This window comes from Idiotropiscis lumnitzeri, chromosome 19 (assembly GCF_059441095.1).
Source record: "Idiotropiscis lumnitzeri isolate Australia: NSW breed Sydney's pygmy pipehorse chromosome 19, RoL_Ilum_1.0, whole genome shotgun sequence".
Classification (NCBI taxonomy): domain Eukaryota; kingdom Metazoa; phylum Chordata; class Actinopteri; order Syngnathiformes; family Syngnathidae; genus Idiotropiscis; species Idiotropiscis lumnitzeri.
This window is the reverse complement of record NC_142409.1, coordinates 8149991-8168454: the sequence shown is the minus strand read 5'-3', so window position 1 is coordinate 8168454 and position 18464 is coordinate 8149991. Positions and strand designations below refer to the sequence as shown.

Sequence of the window (18464 nt, the reverse complement as noted above, 5' to 3'; positions counted from 1 at the left end):
ATGCCACGTTCAAGTATGCGTAAACAGAACAGTTGTGAGAATAAGGAAAACGTGTTTCAAGCGAGATTGTTAGTTGGCTTCATGCATGTGCGTCCGACACGGAAGATTTGCTTTCTTTCCACAGGGAACGCCGCTCGAAGACTTTAGCAACACTCTAATGTTCATTATGTTTTTTTTGTTTGTTTATTTTGTTAAATGAACAATTTCCGACGCTACCGCAGCTGTGTGGAATATATGGGCCTCTGTATTTATTATTATTATTATTTTTCTAAGGAACTTTTTACCCCAGCAAGATGACCCGGATGTACTTAGAGGGACGTTGTTCGCGTTTAAAAGATGTTTGGGAAATGTCTCCTTGTGACCTTTAACCCACCTTCAAATTGGGTAAAGGAAAGAAGTTATGCTACCCAATATCCTTTGCGGCGGCAACATTTCTTTCAATCAACAGGGTACCGACGAAATTGACGCTTTCTACGTGAAGACGCTTGAGAGCTGCACGCCGGAGACTTACGTCACCAGTATTTGCGTCACGCTGTGACGTCGCTTGGAGGAAACGCAGTCGAATTTCCTATGGTCGAAAGGGAGCCACTTTTCATCACGCCTTGACCGGATGACGTTTTTCCACAAAGTTTAAGGAAAAGTTTTACAAAGGTTGGGATATTGGACATTCCGAAGACAACCTCCCTCACCCCGGCGTGTCCACAAATTATTCAACTAATACATAAGCCGATGACTTTGGGCCGACTTGAAAGTCAAACTCTTTGCAGTTTGCGTTTGTGAATTCCTCCCCCATGCACCCGCCCTCATTCACGTCGTGTACATTAAGTTTGTTACTTGCTTCTGATCGATTGCATCCTCATTAATTAGTAAATTACAAGCTCCATATTTATTTTTCTTAGCCATGAATGGAGGGTCATCAAAGTGTTAGATATTTCAAGATGGGTGTTTGAATCTGCCTCTTTTGTTGTAGTGTGTTTAAATCTGGTTGTTTTCTTGCTATAGTAGATCAATTTTGAATATCAGTTTTTTTAACTCTATTCGTTCATCGTATCATAAATGACAATCTCAACTATGTTTTAAGCTGCTAAAGTACATATTCTTATTTTCTCATAATTATATTGCATTATTAATCATACTATTGTTAAACATTGATTTAACAATTTACACTGTTTAGTAAATGGTAAAAAATTATGCCATTAATCGAAATACAATCCTTCATTATGATGAACATTAATAAATATAACATTACCACCACTAATAATAAGATATACCTCTGAATTCCCGTGTGTCATATTAAAAAGTAATTTACAGCTTTCTTGCATCATGCTGATCAATATTTCACTGTAATGCCAATAGAAATGCATCTAATCATGTGCACACGAGGGAAAATATATGATCACACGCAAAGTATGTCTAAAAATTTGATTTCTTCTTTATATCACACGCAAAGTATGTCTAAAAATTTGATTTCTTCTTTATTTATCTATTTTTTTTAATAATTATAGGCAATATAATTGAAAGCCTCTGCCGTTGGAAGGATGTGCGCCACAAAATCTCATGGTTTAATAATTGTTTCCAAAATCAAGTTGTTGTTTTTTCCATGTCATTATTTGTGTGTGTGCGGGTGTGTATGTGTGTGTGTGTTTGCAGATTACCAATAATGAAATAAAATGCTCATTTAATTTGATAAACTTCACAAGAGGGTCCGTGACAATCACCACTCGGTGCCCTCTTGTGAACTCCCCAGTGGGTCAATGAGGACACTTTTCCCCACCCGGTATGCCGACGTACTTATTTATTTATGTGCGTATTCATTCATATCCGAATGACTTCGCAGTCCACGTGTGTTGCGCGTCATACAGATGCCCATACAAGTCTTGCGTAAAATGCTTAAGACCACATGTTTGATCATGCAGTCAGCCAATAACGCCCTTTGTTCAGACTTTGTCGCAAGCAAATGACAGAAGAGAATCACATTCAAGTACGCAAATGTTTTCATCTTGATTTTTTTTAAACTCCGTTTCACGAAAATTCGAGTTGACGCATGAATTACGTGACGTCCAACAAAGTATTCCTATGGTACATTTTAGGTGTAATAAGAATATTTGCATTCAGAGCTTTGGTGACATAAGATTCGACGCAATAAACAACCCGGGTTGAAAGGAAGACCGGTTGGCCTTGCGCTACTTTTCAGCCCGAATTATTATCGTTTTGAAGATCATGTAACGTTTTACGCACAAAGGGGGTAAAAAAAAAAAAAAAAAAGGAGACACATGTGATACATGTGTTTTGGCAACGTCTAGTTTCAGCAATGGATGTGAGTATCATTATTATACACACGAGTCTCGCGCGTGAATAAGACAAATGATAAATTATATCAATTTATTTTATTTATTCGTTCTGTGATTCTTGTTTGGTTCACCGCCGATTTATTTAATTTTTTTTAGCGTCATCAGGAAAAAATGAATGGTTCATTTTCTAGTGAAGAGAAACGAAAAATGCCTACATATTAGATTTTTTTAAGTTAAAGATAAAAAAAAAATGTCAAACCTGACCACAAACAATACTTTTAATATTTTTATTTATTATTCCTGATTTTCCCCTTCTGGTTGTCTACGCCACATGTTTCTGCGGCACTGTGCGCGTTCATTTTATAGATTAAATTAATACAGCTGTATATCCGAATAAATGTGTGCAATAATTATATAGATCAATGTATTGGGCAAATTTTAAAGTTAAATTTCAAGTAAATGCCACAGCAATACGATCCTTTGTTAAATCCTTTTTGTTGGCGATGGAGCTCAAATTTGCTTTCCTCGTGTTGAAATTAGGAACAGGTGGCGTGAAGGTAAGGCTCAATGTTAATTTCTTTGTACACAAGGCACAAGCAACATTGTTGGGTAACATTTTGCGCTCCATAAATAAGTCGTATTGTATTGTGGGAAGAAAAAACAAAATTGTCATTGGAAAAGTGTCCCAGGTGATGGCGCCATTTTTGTTCTTGTGGCTAAAGGAAGTGAGGCTGAAAATATACGTCATCAATATATTTTATATAAAATTATATAATATCAAATAAAATGCTGAAGGTGCTTAACTTAGCAAAATGAGCTATTTGAGTGATTCTAATTTTTTTTTTTTAACTCTGTTATTTAACATTAATGTGCATTGTTTTCATCCTGTGCCATGTCTACAAACAAAAGAACATTGTAACTACTTGAAACAGGGTCATTGATGTTCTGGGGCTGCTTTGCTATATCTGGCACAGGGTGTCTTGAACCTGTTCTGATTGACAGTAAAGAAATCTCAAGAGTGTCATGGCATTCAAGTTAGCTCTTGGCAGTTTTCTGGTAACGCACCGGTGACTTGGTCTTTTCCCCAATAATCGCTTGACTAAGGACTCTTCATTTTGTCTTTTTCAGCCTCCTCAATCTCACGCTTTAAACACCGAGGGGACACAGACGCTGACAGCCATGACAACGATCAACCCGCAGACGCTTGCTCCTGAATCCAATGCTTTTGGCTACTATCAAAACATGTGGAATCACCCAAATAACTATTTCCCTTCAATACAAGGTAAATTATTTTTTAGCAATTGTCACGAGGGTTGGAATTTAGTAATCCTGGTACACACATCGTAACCACATTTTCAAAAGTGAGACCAAACACATGATATGGGGGAGAAAAAAAAATCATGTGCGTGTTCACTGATCTTTTAGTGTCGGTAGTACCAAGACTGACTTCTAAGAAGTCGCAGGGCAACCAAATTGTCTGGCAAAAGCAAAAGTGTCCAGTTGCTTCCTAGTTGGCTACCATTCTGGTTCATGTCACAATCACAAAGTCTGATTGGACGAAGCGCCGCGTGTGAAGATTTACGCTACAATTGCGGGCCTCGACCGTTGTGCCTCTTAACACCCCACTGGCCAATCAATTGGGATTATTTTCTCGTTAGCGACATCCAATAATCGGACCATTGCTGACTTTTAATACATGACTGCGACGTGCCAATGACATCACAGCCATTGTAATTTCCACAGTAATTCTTTACACCAACGAGCTATAACACACAGGTTTGTCGCTAAGTGGGCCTAACGATAAATCTTTCTGTGTCAGAGCAACATCTGGGGTGCGTTTGTAAACATGTAAAAAGCAGCCATAATGTAAATTAAATTATGTTTATAAATGACAGACTTTTCTTTCATTTTAAAGGAGGTCCTTTCTGTTATCAGAATGAGGGAGCACAGACGGTGGCAACAATGGCTATGCCAAGTACACAACCAACACAATCTCTACCCATTCCATACTGCACAGAGCGGCAGGATAACCTGCAGATGCAATTTGCTCAACCGCTTGCAGGTACAAATACTGAATTGCTTTAACGGCACACAAACAAGAGGTTGTGTCGAAAACCAATTGTAAAGTCGTTATCATGGTTGTGGTGTGAAGGCGGAAATGTGTGGATCTAAAAATGCAAGGAAACAAAGCAAGGCAGGGTTGAAACCTTTTTGCCCTGCAGTCGAAATGTTCTGGGTTTGAATCTCAGATCAGCCCCCCCCGTCCCATTCTAGCGTGGGGTTCCTTCCACATTCCATTGTTGTGCCTTGCAATTGACTTGACAACCCCAGCCCCTTGTCCCAGTTCAGCCCAGATGGACTCCAGTGAGCCACGATCCGATTAAGGACAAGCGGTTATGAAATGTGCTTTGAGAATGAAAAGAGAAGAAAAAAATAGAGCTGTGCTTTGAAATGGGCATTTAAATTGGGGTACAGTTGAGTTAAAAATAGTACAGGACATGGGTTGTGTAATTCAGTACATCTAAAAATAGTTGAATTAATTCAAACGTATTTTACAAAAATCAATCCAAAAACTTTTCCCAGATACAAAACTCGCAGACAAGACCCTTTCAAATATATTTCATATTTTCGCATTTGATGACTTCTAAACAATACCTGATTAATATACTCAGTTATTAAAACGACAACATTATTAATAAATTGGAGTCCATTATCTTGAGAGGGGTTATACATGCATCCAGGTTAAATAATTGCCTATAATGTGACCTTTTAGCCTTATGTCTTTTATGGAGAACATAATTGCATAAATCAGGTGACAACTTGGAACTTGACTGGACTTGCGATAGATAACCTGCGATTGACCTTGCCCAAGACAAAATGACTTGACTTGGAAGATTACAATTTGAGACGAGTAATACTTTAAGAAAGAAGCATCACATTTGATTCATGGAAATTTTTATTTATTTATGTATTTATTTATTTAATTTACTTTTGTGTTGCAAGTTCTAAATTTGATCTCTGCTGGTTTGGCAGGTGACATGACGGCCACACAGCTGCAATACGCCAACTCCATCCTCCCGCAGGGTGTGGCACAAGGCAGTGGTCCTCGGAACCAGTCAGAACGCAGCCTCATGAAAAACAGGTACATGGGAAATTAGTCTAGATTACATTAGGCAGCTCTCAGAATTTTTCGAGGTGCTAAGCCTGAAACCAAAACGTCAGTTACCACTAGAAATGGCATTTTCTGTTTTTGCAGGGAAGCCGCCCGCGAGTATCGGAGGAGGAGAAAGGCTTACGTGCAAGGCTTGGAGGAACGTGTGGCAAAGCTGGAGAATCAAAATAAGGCTCTAAAAGAAGAGCTAAAAACCTGGAAAGAAATGTGTCACCATAACGGCCCCTGATAAGGTTGTTAAAAATGACTGCATAGACTGTACATTTTCATTTAATTCATTTATTAAAAAAAGAAAAAATGCTGCTATCGGAGGATGCCGAGGAAGGAAGTTGACCATCTTGGTGACACTTTGTGGAGCAACTATGGGTTCATATCTCGCTGAAGAATTAGGACAGGTCCGATGAGGATGCTGAGTTGGGAAAAAAAGAAATCTCTTGATATACTCGACCTGCTCTGCTGTTACAAGATCACATGTTGTACAGGAATAGAATCTTGGAAAAGCATACTGCACTGTGCTGGTTCACATTTGCACTAAACTGCTGTGAATAATTGTCAGAATTGTATTTTAGAATCATATATAAATTTATATATATATCACTTTATAGATATTTTAGATTTATATAGAATGCTTTCCGTGCCGATGAAATTGTTGCTTGACTCACTTGAAAACACTGTGGAATTTGAGAATGTCCTTCATCCTGGTAAGAGTCTTCAAATCGACTTTTTCTCTCGATTTGAAAGGGTTGGCCGTTACTCACCTTGGCAAAATACGTCACCTTCAGTCACCGAACATCTTTTAATTGCGATAGGCCTTGTACACGCAAACATAATCACTGTTTTTGTTTTTGTCCTGGTTTTTCCACTTCCCGGCCAACGATGACTTGTCTTAAGTTGCGGTAAAACAAGTTTTCCCAATAATTGGGTATAAAAACAAGTTGGGCTGACAAGTTTTGAATATGAAACTAGTTGAATATCATGACCAAAAATGACGATAGCTTCCGATAGCTTCTGCATTGTGACGTGAAATGGAATGTACCCAATCAGGATGCATTTTGTGGTTCCAGGTCGGGGCTTTTGTATGTTTCTGCATCTTTGGATTATATTTGATCATGCAATATTTCAGAATTTTGGAGATTATTGGCAGTCATGAAACCTGCTATTTTTGTAGCGTTAGTCTCTTGAGATTAAAAAAAATTGTGGAGATTAAAAAAAATTGTGTGTACAAGGCCTTTGGCAGTTTCTGTCCCATCGTGTTTTATGGTTTGGCCACTACAATTTCTGCAACGCCATGTGGGTCTGTAATGGTTTTGAAAATTACTCGTGCAGTGTACTGGGCCTTGGTCAGCAATCCAAACTTCAGGTGTGTCTCCAGCAGGAACAACCGTGTGTTTGCAGATGACCCATAAGTGCCGTTTCCAAAAAAATCTTTCGGACCTCAATACGCACCTGTACTGTCCCCAAGTAACTTCGCCTTCGCCTCATGAGCCACAGAGCGGCTCCTCCAAATTTCAGACTGGATCAGTTTCGAAACAGTCCGACCTCCTTACTACCTCTACCAGGCTGCCCTCAGGGGTTTGTCGTCTCACCACTGCTTTTCTGTCTACACCGATGAGTCCAGCACCGCACAACCCAACTGCTGATTTGCAGACGAATCAGACAATGGCGTGATGGTCAACCTGCAGGAACTACGTCCGCCTCTTCTGCGGATCGGCGTTCAAATCCCGGCTCTGGTCTTGTAACCGCTTTCCAAAAAATTCCCATGCTGATTCATTTAAGACTCAAATTGTGCCAAGGGTGAATTTTAGCATTTGTGATGTTAGCTGGGACCGGCTTAATCTTGCCAGCGGCCCAAATAAGAATAAGCAGTATTGGGAATGGATGTTGTGTAACAAATCAGATTTTCTTCATCTTTGGAACCGAAGATGCTTTTTAAACTTGTCATAATTTCCCCATGGGGATAAATAAAGTTTCCTGAAGGTAAATCATTGGTCTAGACCATTTCCGCAAACCTGAAGTCGTATGGAAAAGGCTTTTATGACTCTTCAAATAATGTTAACATATTTTGTGTTAGCGTCGAGGTGTGAATGAATGAAAGGAGGACGCATTTAGTGTTTGGGTCGACCCCTGAGTTCTTTCTGAGTACATTTCATTTTGGTAACGCTCTTTTCTGTATAAGCATGGCTCACAAAGTGGACAGAGGTACATAAAAGCATTTTTGACATGAATCTGGCGTTCACTTAAAAAATCTTTCTTCTACATGGGTTAAAACCCTCAAAGACAGCAGAACGTTATTCCAAACAATCCATTATTGCTAGAAAAGGCCAAATGCGGAGCTTGCATTTTTCAGTTCTTGTTGGTGAAATGGCCGGTTGTTATGTTAGCTTTGTCCATGAACTCAAATGATTACAAGTGTTTGTAAATTCACACAGAAAATTGGAAACTGTGTTTCCTCTTGTCTGCCATCAACTTTCATCTACGTATGCTGACTCGGCTTCCGTTAACACCATATGCATGTCCATTAGTGTTACCTAGGGTTAAAAAAAAAAAGGATATATTCAGAAAGTCACCTTGCAATAATGCGATACAGCGCAAATGTTACCTCTGGAATTGGATACTTGGTGGGGTACGGTGCTGTCTCTCTCCCAAAATCAGACAAAGTCCCACATTTTGCATCACCATCGACCCAAAGGCCTTCATAAATGAGACCTTTGTCAGCATAGTAGAACTTTCCATGACCATTTTTCTTGCCGCCCTTCCAACATCCTTCATACCAGTTCCCGTTGGCTTTAACGGACAGTTTCAAAGTCAGATCTTGGAAATCATTTGACCACGATGATTTGAAAAGACAAAAAAAGCAATTTACCAAATTGAATAACACCTGTTCCATCTTCCTTATCCCATAGCCACTCCCCTTCGTAGAGATCACCGCACTTATAGGAGAGTCTCCCCCAACCGCTGCGATTGTCCTCACTCCACTCGCCCTCGTATGTTGCATGCACATCGAAGAAGGAACCGTGTCCCTAAAGAGATTATTGAGAGGTCAAGGTCATTTGTACATCTGTGGAATCAACCGCAAGCTAGTTAGCAGACAAGCTAGCATTTGACCTAGCTTCTTCCGTTTCTTCTTCTTTTACAACTGTTTCATCGTTTATAGCCGTTTTAATCCGTTATCTTGTCATCTCGTGAAACATCATCAGTTGCAGTCGTACCAAGTGAAAGTACAAATAAACCAAGAACATACATAATACCAGAATGTTGTTCGCGTCAGCTAGCTTAAACCAAAGATGTATCGTTAGCACATGTGAATGTTTGGCTAGGAAAATTTATATTTTGTGCTGCTTTCATGGAAACATGACCACTGTTAACTTGTTTACTGCCATTAAAGATGTCAAAGATCCAGTTTTGTTTTGTTTTTCTATACTCGGCTGGTTGTGAATGAGTTATGGTTTAACATCACGATAGTTAAGCTAACAAGATCAAACGATTGCAATATAAATATAAATATAAATATAAATATAAATATAAATATAAATATAAATATAAATATAAATATAAATATACATACGTGTTTCATTCCATTTTTCCACTCGCCACAGTACTGTGTCGCATACATCTTTGTGTCCGGTCGGAGTACACTGAAGATGCCATAGCCATCATGCTTCCCGTATTTCCACTCGCCATTGTAAATCGCACCAGACGACTTCCACTCTTGGGTTCCCCAGCCTTTAACATAAACAAGTTGACACTTTGTAATGCAGCCAACATGTCACATATTTCCACATGATTTGCGGACAAAAACATGAACTCACCGTGTTTCTTATTGTCCAGCCACTCCCCGGTGTAGTTATCTCCATTGACTGCAAATATTGTTCCACGAAGCCCGTATTTTTTTGCTTTGTTATCCAATATGGTGGAGCGCGGCTGGTTGAGTCGAGCTTTTTTCAGGAACGGCATCCTTGCGGTGACCTGTTAGGACATTTTTTTTGCCAAGATTGGTTGCATCGTAGATTTACTGAGTTAATTCATTTGTTGCACTTTGTGCAAACGTTAATGCAAGGTTGATTAGCTTTACAGACCTTCAAAAAAATAATTCAATAAGTGGGATGCATATATTTCTTTTTCACTTTTTAATAACAAGATAATTATCTACGCGTTCCTGTAACTTCATACCTGAGGTGAACGGATTTCACAACAAGCAAAAGGGCTTGATGTCTGGAAGATGGAGCTAATGAACTTCATTCAAAGGCGGTGGTCAAGGCACTGCGGGAAATTGACAACATGAATTATTTATGATTGCAGCATTTGAGTTTTGGGCTTGGAATTAAAATGGATCAACATAATCACCTGTTAAAATATAGAGAGATGCCTGAAAGGTGAGGAAAGATGCTTGGTGTATTTGGGAACAAACATTTTAATAAGGATTGCTGTCCCGAAGGAATTCCTAAGAAGAAACGCAGCGAGCATCGTGACCGTAACATTGTCGAATGTTAAGCGATGACATAACAAAGGCCTTGAAGGCTGTGATGGTCAATGATGGGAGGGCATGACAAAGACAATTACATCATGTAGAGGTATCGAGGAAAGTATTCAATTGCATGTGTTTGCCGTCATGGTTGCCCCGTGCTCTAGCTTGTTCAAAACGGGGTTTAATAATTTAGGAGCAGGCAGCACGGCGTTGTAGTGGTGAGCAGCCGTGCCTATAATTTATTTTGGGTGTAATTTCACTGTTCATCACTAGATGGCAGCACACTCATTTGATACTGTGTCAATTTACATCTGGAAATGTCATGTAAATATATTTGATCTTCTCATTGTTGTTGCTGTGCATGTGAAAGGGTCACTCGCATGTATTCCAGCTTCAATCATCTTGACCACGGGCTTGCAGTATGCACCTCCTCCTCACAGGTGGTGTGTTGCCCTCCTCATGTGACTCAGTGTTGGAGCCATTCACATTCCCTTGGTACCGTGGGAGCATCAACTGGCCCGTCATCGGGGACCCTGTTCTGGCCTTCGGCTTGGTCTCTGTGCAGCCTCCTGTTATTGTCTCACCTCTCTCTCTGGGTTGGGTATGGGTTACTCCGCGAGCCGTGGCGCCTTGATGTGGGGGTCGATGACTCCCGATTTAGGGATCCACTCGCCTCCTGTGCTCTGGGGGTCTAGGTCTGGAGCAGGCTATGGCTGCCTCCTCCCTATGTGGTCAACTGGCTGCACTGGACTGGCCTGCACAAGTCTAGCACATATCCACTACTCCCGCTATAAATATTCCACACAATGGGTACATTCACGCTCAAGATTCCCAGTTGGGTTGGTGTCTTGGCCCACCCAGACACGATCCCACTGGTTTTAATGCACCACAGATTTGTACATTCCTTTGTTATTTGCAATGAGGGGGAGTCAAGAAAATCTATTTTCATCACTTGCAGTTTTTTTTCAGTAAATAGTAAAAAACTACTTTACAAGTGATGCCCATGGGGTCCCTGTCTCGAAGCGGATATTAAAAAATAGAAAGATGACAGTTTATTTGATTTTTTTATTCAAAATTGGAACCTCAAAGTTTAAATGCAGCTTGATTTTAAGGAAAAGTCCATTTGTTTTGGATTCTCGGAAAATGTCACCGACAGCATTTCTCATACTGACCACAAGATGGCGACATTGTAACGCCTGTGTGGTGAAGGTATTGCACAGCGTGATTTATATTTATCTTGTGTTTTTATAAAATAGCCTGTGCAACAAGAGTCAAACGGTCATAGTCATCTGCATTCAGTTTTACAGTGAAGACGTAGAATGCAAATAAACTTAACATGTTCCCATCGATCTACATTCAAGATTATTTCACTTCTACAACAGAGACAAAAGTTCTTACTTCAAGTGGTTTATTTGTCACTCCGAGCTGTTCCAATCAAAACTGCCATGGAAAACAATGACAAAAAAACAATTGTTTAGTTTAATGCTATAATACGGGAAAAAGGCAAAGCACCGATGTTACATTTACAGCACGCACGGAGCAGTCCGGGGGTGTTGTATACAAGTTGTCTTCTATCTTAACAAAAAAACGACACGGGAAACAACAGCACGTCTGCCTCTAAATGTGAAGTTCTCTTCAAAATGCTAAGCGACTGCGATGTTTGTGCCTTGTAACCATGGCAACAACTTGCGGTGAAACTGTTTCCTACGTCGATCGCTTTTTTTGGGGGTGGGCTTCCAAATCGTGTTTTGTAACGATCAGAAGGCTAAATAATCCTTGATGTTTTGTTTATGTTGACTTTGATAACTCCATTATTTTTCATGAACAATTAATAACTTAAGAAACACATTTTGCCACTTTCGATTTTCTCCCCAATAGAATCAATACTTTATTAAATTTTATTTCACCGGCTTTCTTTATGTGTTGCAGGATCTTTAAACCTACGGACCTGACCGATCAGGAAAGACCTCCTCCCCTCCTACCATCAAGACAAGACCCCCCACTTTGCAGCGTCTCAACCTTCTAGCAAGGCAATACAACAAATGGGATGAATCCTAGATTTTACAATTAACTATTTAAATGCCAGAAATGACCAAGAGAAGAACAGTATGCACAATTCCAAGGATGTTCCTTTATTGTTATTCAACCATATGGCAACAACAAAAAACAGTAAGCAATTTTCTATCAGGATATAGTGGAGATAGCACTCTTTTGGTCTATCTGTGCTTCTTGAAGGCTGTAGAGAAAAAAAAAAGTCATCAGAAAATGAACATGCAACCTTTTTTTCTACATGTTTCCCCTTAAAAAATAAATTGTAATGTATATTTCAAATATGCTCACCTTTTCTTTTAGTTTTCTTTTTCATGACCTGCTTCTTTTTCTTGGGCCGAGGGTTATCAACATCCTGTAAGTAAACAGTATGCACAAAGCGTTAGGACCAGCTGATTGGAAGTGAAACTAGCCTCAATGGTTCCATTCATGCAGCACGGGGGATGGTCTGGTCTGTGGCACTCTTCACATTTGGGTCTTCAAATGAAAAAAAGTCAGAAAAACTCTGTAAGGAAAGGAGCACTGCTCACCTGGTCAACCCCGCCGCCCGTCAGCGCCGTGATGTCCCCAAAGTGTGTGATGCCACCTAGCTGACCAGACATGGACATAATTCTTCTCTTTTGGGAGTTTTTCTCTCGGCTTGGTACGTTCAGTCGAACCATCATGGATTCCTCAAAATCTTTCCTGCAGGATTACATGCGGGGAAATAAAAAATGAGCGTCCGCGTTCGCGTAAAACAAAGTGCATCCTGACGAACGAAAACACACCTGTGTAGCTCCTCACGGCTTTCTCGCTCACTCTGGAAGTCCTGTTTTTCCCGGATCTCCTCGGGAGCGTCGCTGTACTGCTGCCGCAGCTCCTGGATCACAGAACTTCTCAGCGCTGCACGCCGCTGACGCTCCGCCTGAGCCTTCTTCTTGTCTGCTTCTGTCATGTCGCCATCTAGTGGATAAAGAATGCTATTGCTATATAGGTTTTTCAACAGGAAAATTACATAACTTTGAAAAGTTTGGTTTTTAAATGTTTAAAGAGCGTGGGAGGAAAAATAACAATTAAAAATCAACATTACCATAATACACAGCCGCAATCTTAGGTGGAATGTATTTCTTGTCACCGGAGTGGGCCAGTTTCTTCTCCTGGTTCTCTTCATCTTCAGACTCACTCAGCTGTTTCAATCAATAATACAACATGAACAAACAAGCACACAGGTATTTTAAGTCGTAAATATTTCAGCGTTAGATGCCATGTAGCATACTTTGCTGATGAGATTCTCCGGGTTAGGACGGAGCTGCAGCGGGTCATTTTCAGCTGCAACCACAAATGTAGAGTTTAATTCACTGAAGTATAACTCAACATAAGCAGTATTTAACTTTGACGACATCTTACCCAAACTGCCAGTGAGGGCTGTGCGCAGAAGTTTATCAATTTGGTACTTGAGTTTGTGGTCAAGAGGTCGCATCTTCTCTAGGACCTAAAACAATACAAAACCACAGGTCAAATGCTGCTACTACTAATCATAATGCAGTCTTGCAGTGTAGCGACCGACAACAAACATCTTACCGTCCTGACTGTTACCACTCGGGTCAAGGCTTCACTTTCCTTTATTTTTCCACCTTCTGTCTTGATACTGATCAGGTGAGTGAGGTCTTGAAGATAGAAGAGTAGCAGGTGATAGCGGAGATCCAGAAATGACAAACCCTGTCACCAGGAAGGATAAATCACAGAAGGTCAGGCTCGCACTTTGGGAATGACTGAGTAAGAATGTACACAAACCTGCAGTTTTATGTATATAAAACATTGTGAAGATTACATTTTACTTCGCCACTCACCTTTGTTGTCTTATATAAACCATCTTTAACTTTGGTGATCAGCTCTTGAACATGACTGGTAACCGCTGCCACCTACAGGAACGTTTTGGTCACATTAATACATTACATTATATTACATTACATTACATTAATTAAATAGTACTATAGCATTGTGTGTTCAAGAGTGAATTAATCCTAAAAATACGTAGACAAATATGTGAACATTCTTTTGTTTGCTGAATTGCTAAGCATACATTTTCTTTTCATACAGTAATGTAAAACACCACGAATTTACCTGCTCTGCGAGACTATTCAGCAGATCAACAGCTTTGGGCAAATCATTATCGATCAAATCCTGCAAGAAAGTTAAGAGGTTATGTTTAAATGGGAAGATGTGTACGTGTGGCTAGCTGGCTAACCAACGTCTAAAAAAAACATTGTCACTCATCAGCATCGATTTTACGCATCAAGTCAGATTTCAACGTCCACATTTAATCACACGTACAAACATACCCAAAAATCAAACAAAACATTTAAGAAGCAGATAGTAAAGTTTTACTCACGTTGTCGACGGGTGTAGCCATTTTGGACACACTGGAAGTACGGAAGTCGTAGTAGGACAAACGTCCTTTGGCGATTTTGTTTTTTTTGTTTCCGTCAAAAAAACAATAACAAATTAATAAATTCGAAAGTAGTCAGACTGCACAGACAAGTTCATTGCATTGGGATGTTTAATCAATAATATAAAATAATAATTACTATCAGTGGAAATGCGGCGCACAAAAAATAAATTTGTGAGCGTGTGCACGCGTGTGCGTGTGCGCGCACGTTCACGCGTGCATGCGTGTGCGTGTTAGAGTGTGAGAGAGCTGTGGCAGTAGTTGGGGAGGGAGGCGTGGGGGTAGATATTTGGGGAATCAGGCTTTTTTCCCCCCCACCAGACCATTTACCATCAAACTGTCGACCTGTGTGACAACCTGACAACATCAACTGCGAGCCAGAGGAGAAACTAGTCATGGTAAGTAAGGTTATCATATATTTTTTGGGGGAAAGGTACATTACCACAATTGGGAATTTCTGCAACAAACATGGTCGCATACAATTATTGAATGGATATAACATAAAAAAAAAAGTACCTCATAGAGTGAGCTTAGTATGGGGAAATCAGTTGTCATTATGATGAACTAAATGAATTTAAATTCAACACCACTGAAAACTATAATTAAAACAATATATTGTTGATTGCATTTCTGACGGTGTCAATTAAAACTGAGATATAATTGTGTATCTACTTCTTGCATTAGACGTCATTATTGTATTTTATGACCAAATCGAATTAGACAATAACATGTTTAAATATTTCTTCACAAAACTGAACCACACTTGCTTGAAAGCTGCAAAAATTGCATTTTTTTTTTTTTGTGGTTGTTTTGATATGCACTTTTGGTGCCTATTTACATATTTTACTGCTGCAGCACTTTTATTCATGGCTGTGACTTTTAACCACTAATGTACCAGTGCAAATGATATACACTACATTAAAAAAAAGTAAATAAAGATGTTAATATGGAACCAATTAAAGCTTTAAAATATGCATGAGATATTTTCTTCTGAAATGTGACAACAAATTAACAGTTGCATTCATGTTGATTATTTCTCCTCTCTCAACATTTGATCTGTTTTTAATTAATTGACATTAATACACTGAACCCCAGCAGATGTGTGAATCCAGGGTGTCCTCTGTCATCCAGGAGTGGATGAACCCATACCCGAATCAGGCCCACGCGACCCTGAATCCAACCTCTTCAAGTCTTGCTGGCTCATCCAATTTGGTTTCAATGGACATGATAACATACAGCCATTCTCAGGGCCTGAGAGGGAGCAGCGAGGACAGAATAGACGAGCAAATGATGGGACTGTCGTATCTGCCGTACACGTCCTCATGTCTCGGCAGCACCACAACTTCAGGGAACCACCACCAGAACCACTCCAGCAATTTGCAGGTGACCGACAGAAACGATATTCATGTTGTACAGTTTCTCATAAGTGCAATTTTAGCAACCCCAAGCTGCAACTGTCTTCCTCAGGAATTCTCTCCTCCTTTCTCCTTGCCAACCATGCGTGCTCCGGTGGCCAAGAGGAGCATCAGCAAGGACAGCGCAGAGTACCGGCTGCGACGCGAGAGGAACAACATCGCCGTGCGGAAGAGTCGAGACAAGGCCCGCAGGAGGATCCTGATGACACAGCAGAGGGCTCTGCAGCTGCAGGAGGAGAACCAGAAGCTCCAGATGAAGATTGGGCAGCTCTCACAGGAGCTGGACACTCTCAGACATATCCTGTCTCAGCAGCACCTGCCCGGAGGCGAAGAGGGCGCTGCGGGCGTCACCACTGTCTGAGGAAACAATCAATCAGTCTTATGGTACCGTCACTGAACTCTTCGTTAGGTACAGTGCTCAACACACTTTATTAGCCCACCTGTCCGAAAAATGACACGAGTTCGTGGAACATGGAAAAAAAAAAATGTGGTCGTTACCAATGCTGTTAATTTTGAGCTGCAAATGGTGGGCTAAAAAAAATTGTTACGCACTGTACACCGGCACAATCCAAGGAGAACCACTACAAGAACTGTATCCAAATTGTGCATTTATGAGGATAATGCTCGGTTTGACCGGCAGTGCAAAAAAAAAAAAACTCAGTCGAAACGTCGTGCCGGTATAAAAAAATATGGATGGATGGATATTAAATTGGGCGGGTTTACCAAATGTTCTGGCCTGTTCAGTTTGATTCGTACAGTACATGATGCGTCGTTGTCATTTTTTATTTTGGCATTATTCTCATGAATTGTTCTAACTTGTAAAATTCATTTGAGGCTCATATTACTCTGATGTGTACAATATGCATCTTTATGAGTACCGTATAGATGTGGAGGAAGTAATGTCGTGTTTTTTTTTTTTTTCTCCCTGTCATATGCTTCATTCTAATCTGATCCATCACTATAAAAACTGTTGTTACAATTAAGGTCATAACAGAAAAGTCCAAGAGCTTGAAGCTACTTCTGAGAAACGTGAGGTCATTTTAACTGTTGTTACATGTGAGGACTTTGACATTTTTCTGCACGATAACACGTGCCCTTTATGATTGCTCGTATGCTTATAATGTATTTCATTTAGTACAACTGCAGCTCAGATTAAAAAAAATCTGCGTCAGCAAAGATGAGGATGCTCAATTTTAATTGAAATTTACTGGACATATATTTTAATTTTGGGCAGAATTTTTATTTTCACAGTTCTGGCTATTTAATGAGAAAAAAAAGTTGTTTTTGTGAGATTAAAAAAAACCTTAAAAAGTAATCTGTTTGATATACAAGCATGCAGCTGACTCGGGAGCAGCACACATACTTTATAAATGTTTTTTTATCTATTATCGTGTAACTACAACGACATAGAAAAAGACCCAGCTTGCTGGAGCTCATCTCAGTGATTACAGGGGTGGAGCAAATTTCTGCTTCGAGTACTCAAATTTACAACAAAATCAAAGACACGTAAATGCAAATTGTCTCAATTTTGAAATGGTTTGAATTACAACATACATTGTGCTTGTACCATTGTGCCATCGAAATCTTGAAAATAAATCGCAATAAAGGAAATAGATCAACGTTTTGCTATTGGGACTTCAAAATGCTCAGACAACAATGAAAAAAAATATTTTACAAAAATGTTCTTATCTATCTATCTATCTATCTATCTATCTTTTGCAGATTTGACATCAGTGAAAGGACACATTTTTTCTCACAGATCACGATATGATGCAACCGCATGTATTCCCATTCATTGCGTACATTATGTCTTGTATCATACATCAGGGAACATGGCATCCACCTGCCACATCATTTACCATAAGTCGTCTAGCCACAGAAACGGACGTCATGTCACGGACCGTTGTTCACTAGCGGTTTCCCTTTGTGAGATGGGTAAGATTTCGACACAGCGGAGAATGGAGATGAGGGAGCGTAGAGATAGTATCAGTGTTTCGGGGCTGCCAGGGCCTTCCTGTGGCTGTGATGGTCGAGAAGGGACGCAGAGATAGGAGACGCAGAGGAGGGGGTAGGGGAAGCCACTGACACCCTTGTTTTATATAAATATATCTGCTTGCTCAAGACAATATCGTTTTCAAAATCTCCAATTGTGAAGTTCACAAAGAGATTACAGTAGGAAAGTTTGAAACGACGATGCTCATTTAAGATAATTGAGAGAGAGATTAGATGATAAAAGATAAGGCAAGTACATTTAAAGTACATCCTTAATATTTAGCTATCTGCCTGTCTGGCGCGAATTTCTAATTGCAAGACTCAATCAAGACTCTCATTTTTTGAATCGCTTTCAAACGCAATAATCTCCTTCATAATTGATTTGAAACAAAATGGTTCAATGTTTTGTAGAAAGGACTTAAAAAAAACACACTCACTTCTGTGATCTATATCATGTTGCTGTGGCGAAACATGTGAGACTACGCAGTGGCCATCCCATATTGAGCACCAAACACTGGCTTCTTGTTTGACCTAAACGTGTCTGTTGAAATGTCCCGCAGCGTCGTGTGGGGCAATATGTGGTCCTGCGGACTGCGACATCTCCACAGAGTGAGGAAAGACTGTATTTCATCTAATCCCCACCAAATTACCC

The 18464-nt window shown here is 40.0% G+C and overlaps 4 protein-coding genes across 6 annotated transcripts; 2 read left to right on the top strand and 2 right to left on the bottom strand.

Moving 5' to 3' along the window:
* Positions 1 to 2794: 2794 nt before the first annotated feature.
* Positions 2795 to 6238, top strand: LOC148318337 (cyclic AMP-dependent transcription factor ATF-1-like). The gene is made up of 5 exons (XM_088283583.1): positions 2795 to 2848; positions 3420 to 3573; positions 4207 to 4353; positions 5325 to 5433; positions 5548 to 6238. Exons 1-5 carry the CDS (start codon positions 2795 to 2797, stop codon positions 5690 to 5692), a joined length of 609 nt encoding a protein of 202 aa, XP_088139709.1. The 3' UTR covers positions 5693 to 6238.
* A 1534-nt stretch (positions 6239 to 7772) lies between these two features.
* morn3 (MORN repeat containing 3) lies at positions 7773 to 9417 on the bottom strand. Its single transcript, XM_088283380.1, has 5 exons — positions 9273 to 9417; positions 9029 to 9186; positions 8327 to 8483; positions 8063 to 8247; positions 7773 to 7991 (listed from the first exon to the last, which is right to left on the bottom strand). Exons 1-5 carry the CDS (start codon positions 9415 to 9417, stop codon positions 7926 to 7928), a joined length of 711 nt encoding a protein of 236 aa, XP_088139506.1. The 3' UTR covers positions 7773 to 7925.
* A 2622-nt stretch (positions 9418 to 12039) lies between these two features.
* On the bottom strand, positions 12040 to 14439 carry ngdn (neuroguidin, EIF4E binding protein). Its single transcript, XM_088283207.1, has 11 exons — positions 14349 to 14439; positions 14081 to 14140; positions 13807 to 13878; positions 13538 to 13675; positions 13364 to 13448; positions 13233 to 13285; positions 13047 to 13143; positions 12745 to 12919; positions 12508 to 12661; positions 12269 to 12332; positions 12040 to 12164 (listed from the first exon to the last, which is right to left on the bottom strand). Exons 1-11 carry the CDS (start codon positions 14367 to 14369, stop codon positions 12145 to 12147), a joined length of 939 nt encoding a protein of 312 aa, XP_088139333.1. The 5' UTR covers positions 14370 to 14439; the 3' UTR covers positions 12040 to 12144.
* Positions 14440 to 14696: 257 nt separating this feature from the next.
* On the top strand, positions 14697 to 16476 carry cebp1 (CCAAT/enhancer binding protein (C/EBP) 1). Of its 3 annotated transcripts, none has more exons than XM_088283254.1 (3): positions 14697 to 14803; positions 15501 to 15788; positions 15873 to 16476. In XM_088283254.1, exons 1-3 carry the CDS (start codon positions 14801 to 14803, stop codon positions 16179 to 16181), a joined length of 600 nt encoding a protein of 199 aa, XP_088139380.1. In that variant the 5' UTR covers positions 14697 to 14800; the 3' UTR covers positions 16182 to 16476. The 3 variants fall into 3 exon arrangements, with proteins under 3 accessions (XP_088139380.1, XP_088139381.1, XP_088139382.1); XM_088283255.1 differs by having other exon boundaries at positions 14725 to 14803; positions 15504 to 15788; XM_088283256.1 differs by having other exon boundaries at positions 14731 to 14803; positions 15537 to 15788.
* The last annotated feature ends 1988 nt before the right edge of the window (positions 16477 to 18464 follow it).